At 37.9% G+C, this 15,301-nt stretch overlaps 1 protein-coding gene across 11 annotated transcripts in view; it reads right to left on the reverse strand.

Annotated features, from left to right (window-relative positions):
* Nucleotides 1-15,301, reverse strand: part of GRIP1 (glutamate receptor interacting protein 1) — a 323,422-nt gene that overhangs the window by 97,498 nt on the left and 210,623 nt on the right. For all 11 annotated transcript variants that reach the window (XM_027884704.1, XM_027884706.1, XM_027884712.1 and 8 more), the window contains exon 2: nucleotides 12,478-12,558. In XM_027884704.1, the coding sequence (XP_027740505.1) occupies nucleotides 12,478-12,558 (81 nt within the window). The remainder of the gene's footprint in view (nucleotides 1-12,477; nucleotides 12,559-15,301) is intronic.

Raw genomic sequence — 15,301 nt, forward strand, 5'->3', positions numbered from 1 at the left:
GAATATGTTCACATATTGTACAAGTTATGTAGAAATTATTAACTGTACTGGAGCACTGTTATTCTTTACAGATTTGGTTCATTTTGTTGCAGTCTTAGTATAATGGCAGGATTTCCCTATATGACCTCTATCAGGTTTTACTTCTCACTTCCACTTACAGAAGCAGTATTTTGGGGATCAAGTCACACTGTATTACCAGGTACTATCACTCATCATTCGGCAATGATATCTAAAATTCAGCTGCAGCATGTGTCTCATTTTTCTACGACGTTGGGTCTTAACTACCTCAAAGGTCAATGCTGATTTTCTATATCATTTATCCAACAAGCATTCAGGGTCACAATGTCATCTAATATGGGAAGAAGGTCTTGGCAGGATCTTGTCTCAGAGTTAACTATTAAGTTGGGCTCGTTTTGCTTCACTGATAAAATCAATTAGCACTGAAGACTGGCACTTGTTCCTGCCTGGATTGATATTCACAGTGTCCTTCTACCAATGTCTTCTGTGAATAAGAGCAATGAAATTCCCTGATTTTGGCCTTGTTGCTATTTTCCCCAATTAAAATATTCCTTTTTTTGCTTTCTGTACTCTTTTCAGTTTGTGAATAAGTGAGACTTACTAGGAGGAGCCTTCTTTATGTGTTTATTCGCACAACATTAGCAGATTCCCCAAATCACGCAGATATAAAGTGAGAATGATATCTGCAAATTAGACAAGGACCATAAATCAAAAAGATGAGTATCTTCATTCTACTAGTCTGTATATCACCTACAAAGTTAAAAAAGTACCTCACTCTACTGCTGTAAAAGATATGAATGGATGCATGCAACTATATATAAAAAACCACAACAGGTGCCCAGTAAATTAATTATTAAATTAATGTTGCCAGAAAATTATTTGGGAACCCTCCATGGTGATCAAAACTCTCATTGGCCAGAATAATTAATGCAAACTATGAAGATATAAACAGGAAAATTTAACACAGCAGTACTTAGTCCACCTTTGTGTTTAGTGAAGTAGTGACTGTCACTCAGATGCTTTATCTCCTTCTTGTGATGTGATTCACCAAGATTATTAATAACAAAATAAAGGACAGGAGAGCCACAAAAGAATTTTCAGAATGGTTACAGAAAAATGCCTGGAAGCAAAGACCCCAGAAGCACAATCTGATTACTTTAACAAAGGGAAGGTTAAATGGTGATTTCATAATGAAGTGACAATAAAGAATGAATTTTGATGAAAAACAGCTCTTCATTACAAATGAGGTGAAGCTGAAGCTACACATACCCAAGCCAGAAATAAAAGCAGTGAGGCTATGTAACCACAAAAGGCTGTGATGAGTTTTGTATCACTAGAAACCATAAATAGATTAAATGTCCCTCTAAAATATAATTCAAATACAATTTGAGATTTAAGTAAGTTCCAGGAAGTTGTACCAATGCCTCCTCTGGCCCATAGATGCCACATAAATTCAAAACAAGTACATCAAAACCTGAATGGAGAAGCTCTTTGTTCTACACTTTTAAATAGAAAGGAAACAAAAGCTAGTTTGCAATGATGATATGATTAACTTAACAAAACATACCTACACAAAACAAACATACTTATCTCTTTTATTCTACACCATGAGGCATGACTTCACATCTCTGTCTGCCCCATGTACCAAGGATGTGATGAGGAAGACACACAAGCACCAAAATCTCTTTTCCTCTTCTGATTCTATGATATTAAATGCTATTAAAAAAAAATAAACAACCTTAAAGAACCTTAAAGAAATGAAACAACCTCTTCCCTATCAATATAAACACTCTAAGCCACTTCATACTGGCAAAAAGAACGTATAATTTTGCAAAAAATGTAATAGTTGGGTTTTTATGTAGAAGTCAAGGTTTAGAGTGAAAGCAAGACCCACTGAAACAGTCGAAAAGAACAGACAAACTACTATCCACGTATAGGATAGCAAATTTTGGTGTGACAGAGCTGTTATCTTGGTAGATTACATATTATTTCCTTGCTATCTTCATGCCCTGAAATTATAATCACTGCAAAATCTGAAAGGGAGATCCAAATAAAAAAACAGATGGAAATCATGCATTGAGTCCTCTAAAGAGGTATTAGAAAATACATTAGGAACATTAAAAACATCAAGTTAATTATCCATAACTGTAAGAGAGAAAGAAAGTGTAAAAAAGAACTGCACTTTATGAAGTGCAAAAAGACTCAAGTAGGCAAATGATTAAAAAATTATCCTCAACTTCACAGATCAGCAAACTCTTAGACATTAAAGGAATATGCCTAGAATTTGTTTGCTAGTTATGTGCTTTGAAAGACAGCAATGCCCTGACAGGTCAGACTAACCCTCCATCTAGTCCTGTTCCATCTTAGAAAGCAAGAAAACAAAGTCCTGTTAAGGGAAAGAATGAGAATCTGCCTACTTTTGTCCAGTCTGGTCCTGCCACAGTTTTCTGACAAGCAGTACTGTCACATTAGAGGATACAATGCTTCTAAGCCATTGTAATATTTACATATGAAAACTCTTGCCAACTAATTTATTCAGTCCCTTCTGAATCCATTGACTCGGTCTGTTTTCACAGATTTACTACTTACTCTTCCTCTCTAGTGATACTGAACCCATGAGGACTGGTGATTGAATTATGCAGAAATCGTTTTTTCTGTTGAATACACATTTTTGTTCCAATACTGGACTGATAACAGTATACATAAAAATGTTTAAACAGATCTCCACCCAAAGAAAAAGATACTGCCTGAAATCTGTGAATACATTTAACTACTTCTGAATAGACTGGGGAACCTTAACATTCCTTATGGATCTTCTTCTCATGTAATATCCATTTTTCTGAAGATACTCTCCTTTCCTCTGTTATGAAAACCCAGCTGTGCTATCTTGTGGAAATGCAGTTGTTTTCAAGAGGTCAGAATTAAACTTTAGCTTCTCAGTTGCCTACTGTACTGGTTTCTATGGCCAGGTTTTGGTAGCCAGGGGTGGCTTCTGTGAGAAGCTGCTGGAAGCTTCCCCCATGTCCAGTACAGCCAATGCCAGCAGGCTGCAGGACAGACACACCACTGGTCAAGGCCGAGCCAATCAGGAATGATAACAACACCTCTGTGATAACATACACAAGAAGGAAAAAAGAGTTATTGGGTACATGAAATTGTACATTGGGTACATAGAAGAGTGGAGCGAGAACAAAGGAACAACTCTGCAGACACCAAGGTCAGTGCAGAAGGAGGGGTAGGAGGTGCTCCAGGTGCTGGAGCTGTTCCCCTGCAGCCCATGGTGCAGACCATGGTGGGGCAGCTGTGCCCCTGCACAGATGGAGGACCATGGGGGTGCAGAGACCCACCTGCAGCCCACAGAGGAGACCCACACTGAAGGAGGTTGTGACCCTGTGGGACGCCCATGCTGGAGCAGGGTCCTGGCAGGGACCTGCTGACCTGTGGAGGGAGGAGCCTAGGTTGGAGCAGGCTTTCTTGGAAAGACTTGTGACCCCTGTGGGGACCCACACTGGAGCAGCCTGTGCCTGAAGGACTACACATCATAGAAAGGCCACCCGTGTTGCACCAGTTTGTGATGAACTGTTGTCTGTGGGATTGACTTACGTTGGAGAAGTTAATGGAGGACTGTCTCCCGTGGAGGGGACCCCACACTGGAGCAGGGGAAGGACTCCTCTCTCTCAGCAGTGGCAGAAACAACTTGTGATGAATTCACTATAACCCTCATTCCCTGTCTCCCTGCACCACTGGGGGAGAGGAGGTAGAACTTGGGAAGGAGGGAGGGGTGGGTGTTTTTAAGATTTATTTTACTTCTCATTATCCCACTCTGATTTTACTAAATTTAACTAATATCCCCACTTCGGGATTGTTTTGCCTGTGATATTTGGTGAGTGATCTCTCGTCCTTATCTCAGCCCCTGAACCCTTCATTATATTTTGTCTCCTCTGACCAGTTGCAGAGGGGAGTGAGAGAATGGCTTTGGTGGGTGCCTGGCATCCAGCCAGGGTCAACCCACTACACCTACAACAATAAAGAACCCCTCATAGAACAGCAGAAGAGTTTTACAACTTCTTGTGAAATGTAGTGATTATTGGGATTGATGAGTTTTATGTTCAGCCAGGAACAAACTGTGATCAGCTATACAATCCCAAGGTTACAGATCTCTGTGGCTGTCACCTCTTGATGTGACCTTTAATAAGTATATGGCTTTCCTCTCTCTTTCCAAGAGAGAGGGAAGCCATATGTTTTTCCCAGCTGGTCCAGTACCTCTTTCAGAGACTGTCTCCATGCTTCTCGTTCAAGCCTAGTCTTAACCGATGTTCTTTGGGTTTTTCCTAGTTTCTCTCTCCTCACATGTCCTCTACAGCATTCTCTCTCTTGTAACTGAAGAAGGAGAATAAATGCATTTTTTCCCTCTTTTGTTGTAAAAGAAATGAAATTAGATTATTCTCTATTCTAATCCTTTTCAGCATTGAAAAACACTAGCATGTAGGAGACCTATAAAGAAAATGTATAAATAAATCATCGGCAAATCAAACTTGGTGATCTTTGTTCATTTTCTACAAGAGACAAATTTATTTTGGATTTATCTGTGTATGGAATATGTTTGCATGAATGAAATGTATGAAGTCGTTCCAAAAAGTTATTTTGGTGAGAAGGAGGAAGGATGAGAAAGAAATCTTACTTCTTTCAATACTAAGTATGAGAAGGCAAATTCAGGAATTTTTAGTGGCAGTGGAGATGAAAAGACATATAGCTCTGTAGCTGCCTCACAGATCATTCGATAAATGTTTAACCTCCAGCAGGTTAAACAAACGCACAAGGAAGCCTGTAAATGATACAGCAACTGCAGCCTCTCATCAGACATGAAAATCAGCAAATGACTTTGCAGATATAATAAACACCTCAAGTGCAGAAAAGCTTACTAGCCTGCGATCTGCATTTCACAGGTCAAAACGCTTGCTTCTGCTAGGAAATCACCCAAGATCATTACCATAATAACTGTGACTGCAAAGGTTGCTGCTAATGGATTTCTAAATGCTTAAAGTCTCTTCAGTGGCGTTTTGCGCTGATTTTTAGAAGTACACAGTAAAAGTAAGTGTCTATGCAATGAATGCAAATTGAGGAGAAAAAGTGCTTTTGTAGACACATACTTAAATTTCCTAACCCAGCTTTTACTGACATACACTTTATTTTCACATTTTACTTCTGCAATGAATTCTTGTTTCTCACAATGCAAACTATGAAAAAAGTCAGGGATGATTTTAACAGGTTTCCTCCAGCAAATCGTGCTCTTAATCTGGAAAACCAGTTAGCCAGTGAAGACTAATATTTTAGTGGAGGATGAAGCATTAGCTAAGACAGCACTGCATGCATGACATCACAGTGCTTACAAAATCTGTGGGAAGCTGAAGTCAAAGGCAAAGCAGGCTTAATTTTTGATGAGGATAGAAAAGGTGACTGAGATCTGCATCAGTCAGGCAATGCTGCTTGAGAAGGTGCCTCCCCTATGACAAATGATGCAAAGGGGGCTGCTGACATTAGGAACACTCTGCCAAAAAATAATGGGAGTCTTTAAACCTGCTGTTTTACTCAACCCATGAGTCTGAAGAAATTGGACCAAGTTAACCACAAGCATGAAAACAGCTATTCTGGAACACCTTGCATCTTGCCAATGCCATGTTAATCACAGAGGAAAACAAAACTGGTTCTGGAGGATTGTTTGCACATAGGTAAACATCTAACCACTGGGAATGGATCATCCCTTGTCACATCTGTCAATCACTTGAACCTGGCTCAAATGTTAAGAGCTGAGCTACAGAAATAACCTGGGAGCTGTCTTCCTTCCTAAGTAGTGTCATTTAATGGAACTTATATCCCAGGATCACTTCAGAAGTCTAATTTCTTTTTTAATCAATGTGGACTTTTTTTTAAACCCTTCTATCTCTCTGTATTATTCTATATTTCTTCCTTATTTCTGAGATTATCTTGTAAAACAATTCACTCCATCTATTCCAGTATTATGCTATGCAGTACAGAGCTTTTCCTCATTTAAATTGTGGCACAGCACACACAATATTAAATTCAGCTAATACAATTTTATAATGGCAACTCAAGGACATCAAAACTGGATCACATGTTTTGTCTCAACTGTAATCCAGACTGGTTTCTGGAATTATATTTATTTTATATAAATATAAACTTCAATATTTTCTTATTTCTTCACAACCTTTGCTTGTTTACTGATAGTAATACATTTTTATTTTCAGGATCAAACAGACATTTCTAGATGCTACAAAACCCCCAAGATTATAGTGAAAAAAACAGAAGGGTCTTTAAAATTCTTCAGCTTCCAGCTGACCTACATTTGAGTTCATTAGGTGTGGATGGTAGACAAACACCTCAGGACGGCCACATTTGGTGTAGCCTGAGACAGATTATGAACATTTGCTGCACAGCAGGCTGTGGGTCAAGGAGGGGGAAAAAAGGTGTATCTCTGTATTTTTGTAAACAGAGCATGGCACCTGTATGGGTTCAGAGCCAAGGATCAAAAAAAAACTACCTCACTGCTTCCTAATGACATATACATTGTGTATTTAAATATTTCAGAGCTGGAAAATTCCCAGGATGTTAATTAATTATTGGTTTTATTACAATAATTTAGTATTTCGTAACTTCTCCTAGGAATACTTTGCGTCCTAAGCAATTACTGAGGACAATACATCATACAGTAATTACTATTTTAGTATCAGCTCTGTAAATATTATCTTTGCAAGGCATTTTAAGCTTTGATTTGTGTGTACTCCCTTCTAGCTCAGTAGTTCAAAATTCAGCCTACCCTAAAATTACGTTTGTTTAACATTTTATTTTTGCATTAAAATCCTGTTACCAAACTCCCCCCAAACAAGGCCACAAAACTGCTACTAACAGCAATCCTAGAGCTTGAATCACTGTAGAGGATGAGCTCAGGGCTGTACATTTACTCTGTTTTCCATTCAGTTTGATGGCCAGCCCTGTTTTTGAGATCAAACACTGTGCTGAAATTGGAAACCTGTATTATAGCATGCTTCAAAGAATCAGGTAGTATGGAAAGAAAGTGAAGTATTTACACATGTACAAAGGAACTGAAAAATCTAGTCATTTCAATTTCAGACTTCAAAGTCTTGACAATTTTCCTTCAGAGTACAGTGACCTACTTTAACAACTGACCTGTTAGTCCATCCCTGCAGATGCATGTAAAACTTGTAAATGACAAATAATAATAATAAAAAACTGGTTAGAGAGAAAAGAGGCTCCCCATGGTGGAGAAAATGTCAAAAGAATAATTTACAACACCTTGGTCTTTCCTGCTTGTCTCTGTAAGAGTGGGCATGCACTTCCACCATAAATCCAGACAATTTGCTTGTTCAGCAGATAAGTTATCAAAGCAGAGTAGAACGTGGCTGAAATGAAACTTGGGAAAGCTCCTGTGGGTCCCAGAGGCAGGCATAGCTGGAGCACAAGGGTGATGTGGGAGGAGAAAACAGCGGATCACACCATGTGATGAGGACAAGACTTCAAGGGTCTTTTGCTAGGTGTGTTGAGCAGGGCAGCTGTGTTATTCTTCTGTCCCAGAAAAAAGGAAACTTCCTCAGTTTAGGAAATATTTCCACCGCGTCTCTTTGCTATTTGGTGCCAAAAACTTACTTAGGAAAGAGACAGCTATGCAACTGCAACCCTCCTAGCTAAACCAAATCTCTGAATTCACAAATGATTCAAACAGCTCTCCTAACGTTCAGTTCATGTAACAGTTCTGAGTCCCTGAGTACTTCAGGCAACAAGACTTCACGTGTCTAGAAGTCTGCTATAGTGCAGATATTTAAGTTAGTAGATGCAAGAAGTAAAAGTATGGATTTTTAAAATAGTTAATTTAACATTAACTAGATTAGGCACAAATTCATTTTTTGTGAAAAACAATTGACTTTTGACCCATTTGCAAATTTAACTGAAACTTACTAATTAATTCAATCAATAAAAATCAAACATTGAGAAGCTGAACCACTAATCTTAAGAAACTCTGGTGGTTTTTACTTTTTTTCCCCTTTTTTTTTTCTTTTTTTATTTTTTTTATTTTAATAACAGTAACTTTTAAGGCTCAATAAAAAACATGTCCAGAATTGGACTAAAACCAAAATGATACTCCTGTTGCAGATTTTATGAAATATTTTAATTAGTCTCAAATTTATGGTGAGTTATTTTTGCTTCACAAAGGAATTATTTTTATTCTTGCCTGAGGTCATTTCTTTCCCCTCCATCTCCCCAAACAAATAGATGAATGAAGAGAACAATTTGCAGAGCATTAGTGTTGACTGATTTATCCATCTTGTTAAAACAGATAAGAGGGCATTGGATTTTAGTTTGGAAAGCATGGGAGTAGCTATTCAGCCTGCCCAGATTCAGGACAGCACTGAGATCATGCTTATCTTGAAGCAAATATTAAGGTCTCCTTGACTTCAAAGTGAAAAGTGTCTCTTGAACACTGCCATCAGCTCTTGACATTGTGTCAGTGCCATACGGACATTTGATGTCCTTTTCAAAGCTCCTGCAAGAATAAGCAATCCCAGGACTGACACCTTTGACTCAAGTGCTATTTTCCTAAATGCACAACCTTGGCTGGGCACTGCTTGGACCCTTGGCAACCTCAGTCTAGGAACTCAGTGGGAACTACAGAGATCTAAACCTAGGGATTCAAGAGGTTAGCTAACAAATGAGGATCAAATACTTTATTTTTAAATGACAGACTTTTTAACTGCATCTGTGATTCTGAGGGAATGGTCTTATCCATGAATTCTGAAACACACTGTTTTTATATATGTGCCTTAACACTAGTCCTGCAGTGATAGCTTCTTGAATGGGGCACAATAACTCCCCCCTTGGTTTCTGTAAGGGTAGAGTAGCAATAAGGTTTCATTATATACTGGTCAACAGTCTAAATTTAAATGCTTGGAGGAGAAAATCTATTTCTGACTTTGCAGGCTGCTTGTCATGATGGCATTACCTTAAGCCTCACTTTTAAGTTAAGATATTCTGACTGTCAAGCTAAGTAATGTTTCAAACAATCATATATATAACCGTAACTAAACACCTACATATACGAAAAATTAAATCCAAGTTTCAAACTGCATTATATTAATGCATATAATTTGAATTAAATATAATTTCAGCAATTCTGTAAATCCCTCTGAAAGGATCTGTTGCTTGTTGATTTTGCACCATGTGAAGACATGGTAAATATGACATGTAGTCTCATCACATGAATAATCCATTCTGTATCTCGAATACACAAGTTCTGCTCCAGGGAGATGCTTAATCCATTCCTTCCTTCTGGGGATGAAAGGAATTCAACTCAGTGCACTGATCTCACAGTATGTGCTAATTTGACTTTAATTATAAAATTACTACTTCAACATTTTTTCCCTGTAAAATAAACTGAGCCTGAGCTCCATGTAACCTCTACAGAATTACATTACTTCTCTGTGCACTCAGTCATTGCTCATCAATACTGCACTTTCAATACAGTTTCACATGGAAGGATAAAAACCACCTCTTGGGGTTTACAGTTGGTATAGTAGTTTCAGGTCTCACAGCAACAAAAGCTTCCCTTTTTGATAGCTGGCCAAAATGACTGAGCAGTGGAATCCTTTAAAGTGAATTCAAATGTCATGAGAAGGAACTTTAACCAGACGCAGGGAGATGCCAAGATCCCATACCAAGCTGGAAGATTTACATCACACATCCTGTATGTATATTTTCACTAGTGTTTTTTCCACAAACTGTTCAAACCTGTGCAAGCTCTGCATAAAATCAATTACCTTGCTAAAACCCAGAAGTTTTCTCTTGGCTGATTCAACAGGCAGAGCATTTCCTGGGAATAGGACATCTGCTATCAATGTCTAAGGAATGACAGAGCATCAAGAGGAATAGACAGCTATGCTGTCATAGGTACTACCATGCTTCAAGCTTAAAAAACCAGCAGTTCAGGAATGTGATGTTTTACCAGGCATACCATCTGGGGGGAATAGAAATGAAGGCTTTCCATACAGGGTAAGCTCTCTCCATGTAAGGATTACTGACAGTAACTCCAGCTGACATGTTCCCATCCATGTCCAGAAGAATTTACTAGGTTTATTGCATCATACCTTTCAATTCAAAAGCTATTTGGAGCTGACCCACATACTGTCAGAACTGTGATCCTGCCCCCAAGCAAAAGCAACTGCAGTACTTCTGGTCTCATACTAGTCAAAACAACTAGTACACCTCCTATTGCCAAACCATGCTGGCTAGCTGCGATGCTTCTGCATCTGTGTCAAGACTAATCCATAATGTGGATAAATTGTCTGCAGAAAAGCAAGAACAGAAGCTATTTACAAGGTGATATGTTACATATAAAATGTAGGGCCAAATTTTCCTCAGCATCCAAGTGATATAAATGTTCACAGGCTATTTTCAGAAACTTCAGTCAACTCCTAAATCTTCAAGTTAATTTTCAAAATAGTACTTAGTTTTGCAAAGTCATTTATATATTCAAACCTACAACATCCATTGTGTTACAATGAGAATTTGTCAGGACATGAAGAAGTTTTAATTTTTATTTCTTTAAATATCCAATGAGCTCAATCTCATTTATCATTTGGGGCTCCTGAGGTCTAGAGATGCAATAAGGCATTCAGATAAATGTCAGCACTATACTAAAAGCTGAAGAACATACATAAGCTTAGATAGTTTTTTTCAGAATACCTGAAATACAGTAAAGCACATCTCACCAAACATTTGTCAGCATTATCTCCCTGAATAAACTGTGACTAATGCAGAGCATATAGCAAAACTTCATCTGCAATGCTCTCAGAAACTCCAGAATATATAACAATATTGTAATAAAAGCAAAATAAATGGTCATTAGCCACGATGACTACTCAACACCTAAAATTCCTAATCTTACCAAATGCTCTAAAGAAAAATTGTACTGGTTCAATTTTCATCAAACCTTCTCTTTAAAGAACAGTAGTGAAAATCATCAGGAGTACTCAAAATGTCATGTAAACCATGAACTTCAGTCTGTACTCAGACATTAGCATAAGTGTTTTATAAATACAGTAACCACACCATAAAGAACAATTACTAAGTTTACAGCAAAAAAAAAGAAATCAAAAGACTGAATACTTCCAAGATCATAAATATTATTGACCTATAAGCTAAAGCATTACTCAAAAAGGTACCAGGTCCTAATTCACTCTGAAGAACAACGAATATTGATTTGTATTGACTTGGATTAAAAAAAACTTTGTTGATATTTTCTCATAACAATAACTGGACACTGGACACTGGAGTCATGTCCTTTCACAGTGGTTATGATATGCATGATTCTACTGTAAAAATAACAATCTTTATTCTCTAGGACGTTTTCAACAATGAGCAAAAATGTTCATTATAACCAAAAGTCAATCAGCCAGCTTGGTCTCTCACACATAGAAACATGCATACAAAGCATTCACAAAACGTACTTTGGCTGTTTACAGTAGCTATTGGGATGAGATTTGAGCCTAGCAGTGGTAAAGGTCTGAGCTCCATCCCCCATTCACAGACACCCTGTAAGTTGTGTGTCTTTGTTCAACAGTTAGGAGTTCAACAAAGGAGTGCAGGTAGAGTTAACATCAGTCATTAAGTCACGACCTTACAGTTTCTGATCTCTATTGCAATGCATCTTCCCTTCAAGTCAGAGGTTACTGTGTTTGAGGTAAGACTGGCAACATCAATAATTCCACCTGTGCAACCTTTCTCAGTGTTCATTTGTTTTCATTGAAAGTTCTGCAAAATATTACTTGAGTTGAAAATCCCTTTAGATTTCTGCACAATATGCATATCAAGCTTGTTTTTTATGGGCATATTTTGCAGACTTGTTTGAAGTAAATAAAAGAGACACAGCTTCAAAGATCACTTATTTTAACCATTTATCTAAAGGTCCAGCTTTGTGCAATGTGATGACACAAAAGACAAGGATGGGCATAGGTGTGGCAGAAAATTACATGAAGATGAGAACCCTGGCAGAGTGTTGCCCTGTTAGATTTCTGAGCCTGGCCAATAAGTAGTAGAAAATATGGGCCCCTCTCTCTACGCTATCGAAACCAGGTACCAAAGAACAGATTTCATAGGGCCTCAAAATACATGGATCTCTGATGAAAAGGTTATTGTGCTCAATGTCTCAAATCTGCTGCAAAAGACAGAGATATAAGGATGTTCTTCACAGCAAAGGCTTGAGGTAACCTAATTTTGGGAACATCTTAAAGCTCCTATGGAACCTTCTTTATAAAGTTGCTTGGTAGCAACTGTAATTCATTTGCTTTTTATAACTAGTTGAATTTTGATTAGTATTACCTTGTTGTTCAAAACCAAGTTAGATGTTATAAAAAGCAAAGCAAGTCTTACCTGGAATACTCTGTCTCCTCACAGACAGTGCTCCATCAGGTGCCTTTGCCTGGTTTGCTGATTTTGTGTAAGGACTCTCATCTAAACAGAAACAAGCAACACTTCCAGTTACTGTTATATATAATGTTAAAAACAACATATTTTTTACCCAAATATTGTGCGAACTAGCAGTGCAGATCACAAGAGCTGCTGTGAGCAGGATGGGTATTTCTGAATGCTGACTCAATGCTCAGTGCCATGTTAAGACTCAATGACAAGGGCTCTGAACAGGAGATCTGAAAAAGATGTGCTAAAACTCAAATTGGAGATAACACATATTGATGATAGGCCTGATATACATAGGCCTTTTCAGTTATAACATAATGACAGAAATTTCCCTTTTCTCACATTAAGAAGTTTCACATGCCAAGGACTTGAGTGAGAGAGGTACTATCCCTGTTCAGGAGTGAAAGGCTTCCAGAAGCTTTTGAATATTCTGGCTGTAAAGATGCACTCCTTTTCCTTTGGGATCTGTTAGTGGGTGGTTCCTTTTCTGTTGTAATGATTGATTGGGGAAAACATCAGAAAGCTGTTGCCAAATATGCCAGGCACATTTTCCCTAAAGATCACCACTGCAACTGTGTCTAAATAGGAAGCTATGTGGAACACCTACTGATCAACTTCAGTGCATAAAAGACCACTAATGGTGGAATAAGCAGATGAGTCATCAGAGACAGCATTAGGCAGAAAGTGAGTTACTTCTTCATCCCTCTTAAGAGCAGAACGACCATAGGGAAAAAAAATTAACTATATCATAGCTTTAGAAAGAACAAGCTGTAAGTGCAAGACAGAAATTTGAATAAAAGAGAAGAAATAGTATTCTGCATGTTATTATTTAAATCATACAAGAGTAATCAGAAGAAACTAGGTTTCTGTCTTGCTTTCCCTTTTATTGAGTGCTCAAAGACTTTAAAGTGTCATCAAATCCTTCTGTATGCGTATTTCCTTTCAGCTTGCAAAGGACCGATGTGCTTACAGTATGTGCAAAAATACATGCTTAAATACTGATCAATGAGCAGAGGAATCAAAGACTACACTATCTAATATAGTATCGTCAGATCAAGTAGAACCATTTAAACTTTCTGGAGAATCAGTTTTTCTTTTCAGATAACACTCGACATTATAATCCTTCTTTGCCAATTGCACTCTTTACATCTTGCAAGGTCTCAAACTCCTTTAGAAACTTGCATCAAAGACAGCAGTCCATTTTTATACCAGTAACATAAGGATTTGGTCAGCATAATTTAATTTAAAACCGGGTCTCAAAGAAGTGACAGGAAGAGCTGGTTAGCTTTTAAAGCCAGAACCCCTGTAATGAACTCTGCTACTGTTAGGCAGATGCAACAATAAATAACCTTAAATAAATAACCAAAAAAACCCCAAACCCCCAACAAAACAAAACACACACACATATACACACACACAAAACCCCAAACCAAACCAGGTTTGTAGTCATGAACCTTGGTGAAAATGCAGCAAGTAATGAGGAACAGATATTGATAAAATACCTCAACAGCCAATATAAGTGTTCTTTCTACAGTAAAATGAACTCCCGTTGCTTTAGGATGCAGTGTTACAAGAGGAAAGGTAACAGATTTGACTATACTGCATGCTAGTACAAATGCCAAGAAAATAAGGCTGCCAGCTGCAGGAAATCTAGAGAAGCATTGGACAGATCCAGGTACACAATTAAAGCAAACAGTAGGTAAAGCCCTAGCCTTCCATTTTAAGAAAGTGGAAAAGCTAAAATCATTGCATACACAGAATAAGAATGAACTAAGGCTTCTGAAGGAAGTACCATTATTTTTTTTCTTTCACAGAAGAGGCACCACTGAACTCAAGACAAGGCTCAAGACAAAGAAATTGAGCTCATCAATAACATGTGGTTTATATGTCCCATTCATTATTACTTAGTTGCAGGTGCTGAATGTGAGAGCAGATAGTGTGAGATACACATTTTTCTATTAAGAAGTGGGCAGGAAACATAATACAATTTCTCAAGAATCGATTCATAGTGATGACTTCTGGGTCCTATTTGAACATATGCCCTATCTATGAAAAATCTGTCGATTTACAGAACAAAATAGTCCTATCCTAGTCAGATTTTACATACCAATTATTTTCATCAGATTGGAGAGATGGGAAAAAAGGAAAGAAGAAAAAAGGAAAGAAGAAAAAAGGAAAGAAGATTTTTCACTGCTAGACCTTTTCCACTGAAGCTCTGTCACTGAGAAAATGAGTACATCAGCTCGACTCTCATACTGAAAGATGATTTTCCCAATATTGCACTGAACTGGGACTACCTGCGGTTATCCTGAGTTCAGAACACAGCACAAACCTGCAAGTCTTTCTGGTCAACAGCAACCAACGAAGGGAGAGGAGTGCATATTTAAATACTTACTAGGGAGCCTGAGCAAAAATTCTAGTGTTTTCTACACAATAACTGGCAGATATGAAAGTTAACTGACACTGCATAGGTGGGTAAGCTAATATTTTATTGTAGCTTATCAACACCAGAAATTCATCAGATGCTTATATGGGTTAAATACTGTGGGCATGTAACTGTGTTACCTTTCTTAATCTGCTCACAAATTTTCATAGCAAAACAAAAGGCCCAAAAACTTCCTTCATAAACTTCTGAACTCCTGTTAGTGTAAAATACGCCCAGTTATTATTGGGAAAGAACAATGAGCCATTGTATCATCGGTGGCCTGGAAAGCAGTTTCCAGAACTGCAAGGAATTTTCTTCCAATGCCCATTTAACAGTAAAATCACACTGCAACAT

Source organism: Empidonax traillii, unplaced genomic scaffold (genome assembly GCF_003031625.1).
Source record: "Empidonax traillii isolate 1590-97213 ecotype Southwest subspecies unplaced genomic scaffold, ASM303162v1 scaffold153:size895095, whole genome shotgun sequence".
Lineage (NCBI taxonomy): Eukaryota > Metazoa > Chordata > Aves > Passeriformes > Tyrannidae > Empidonax > Empidonax traillii.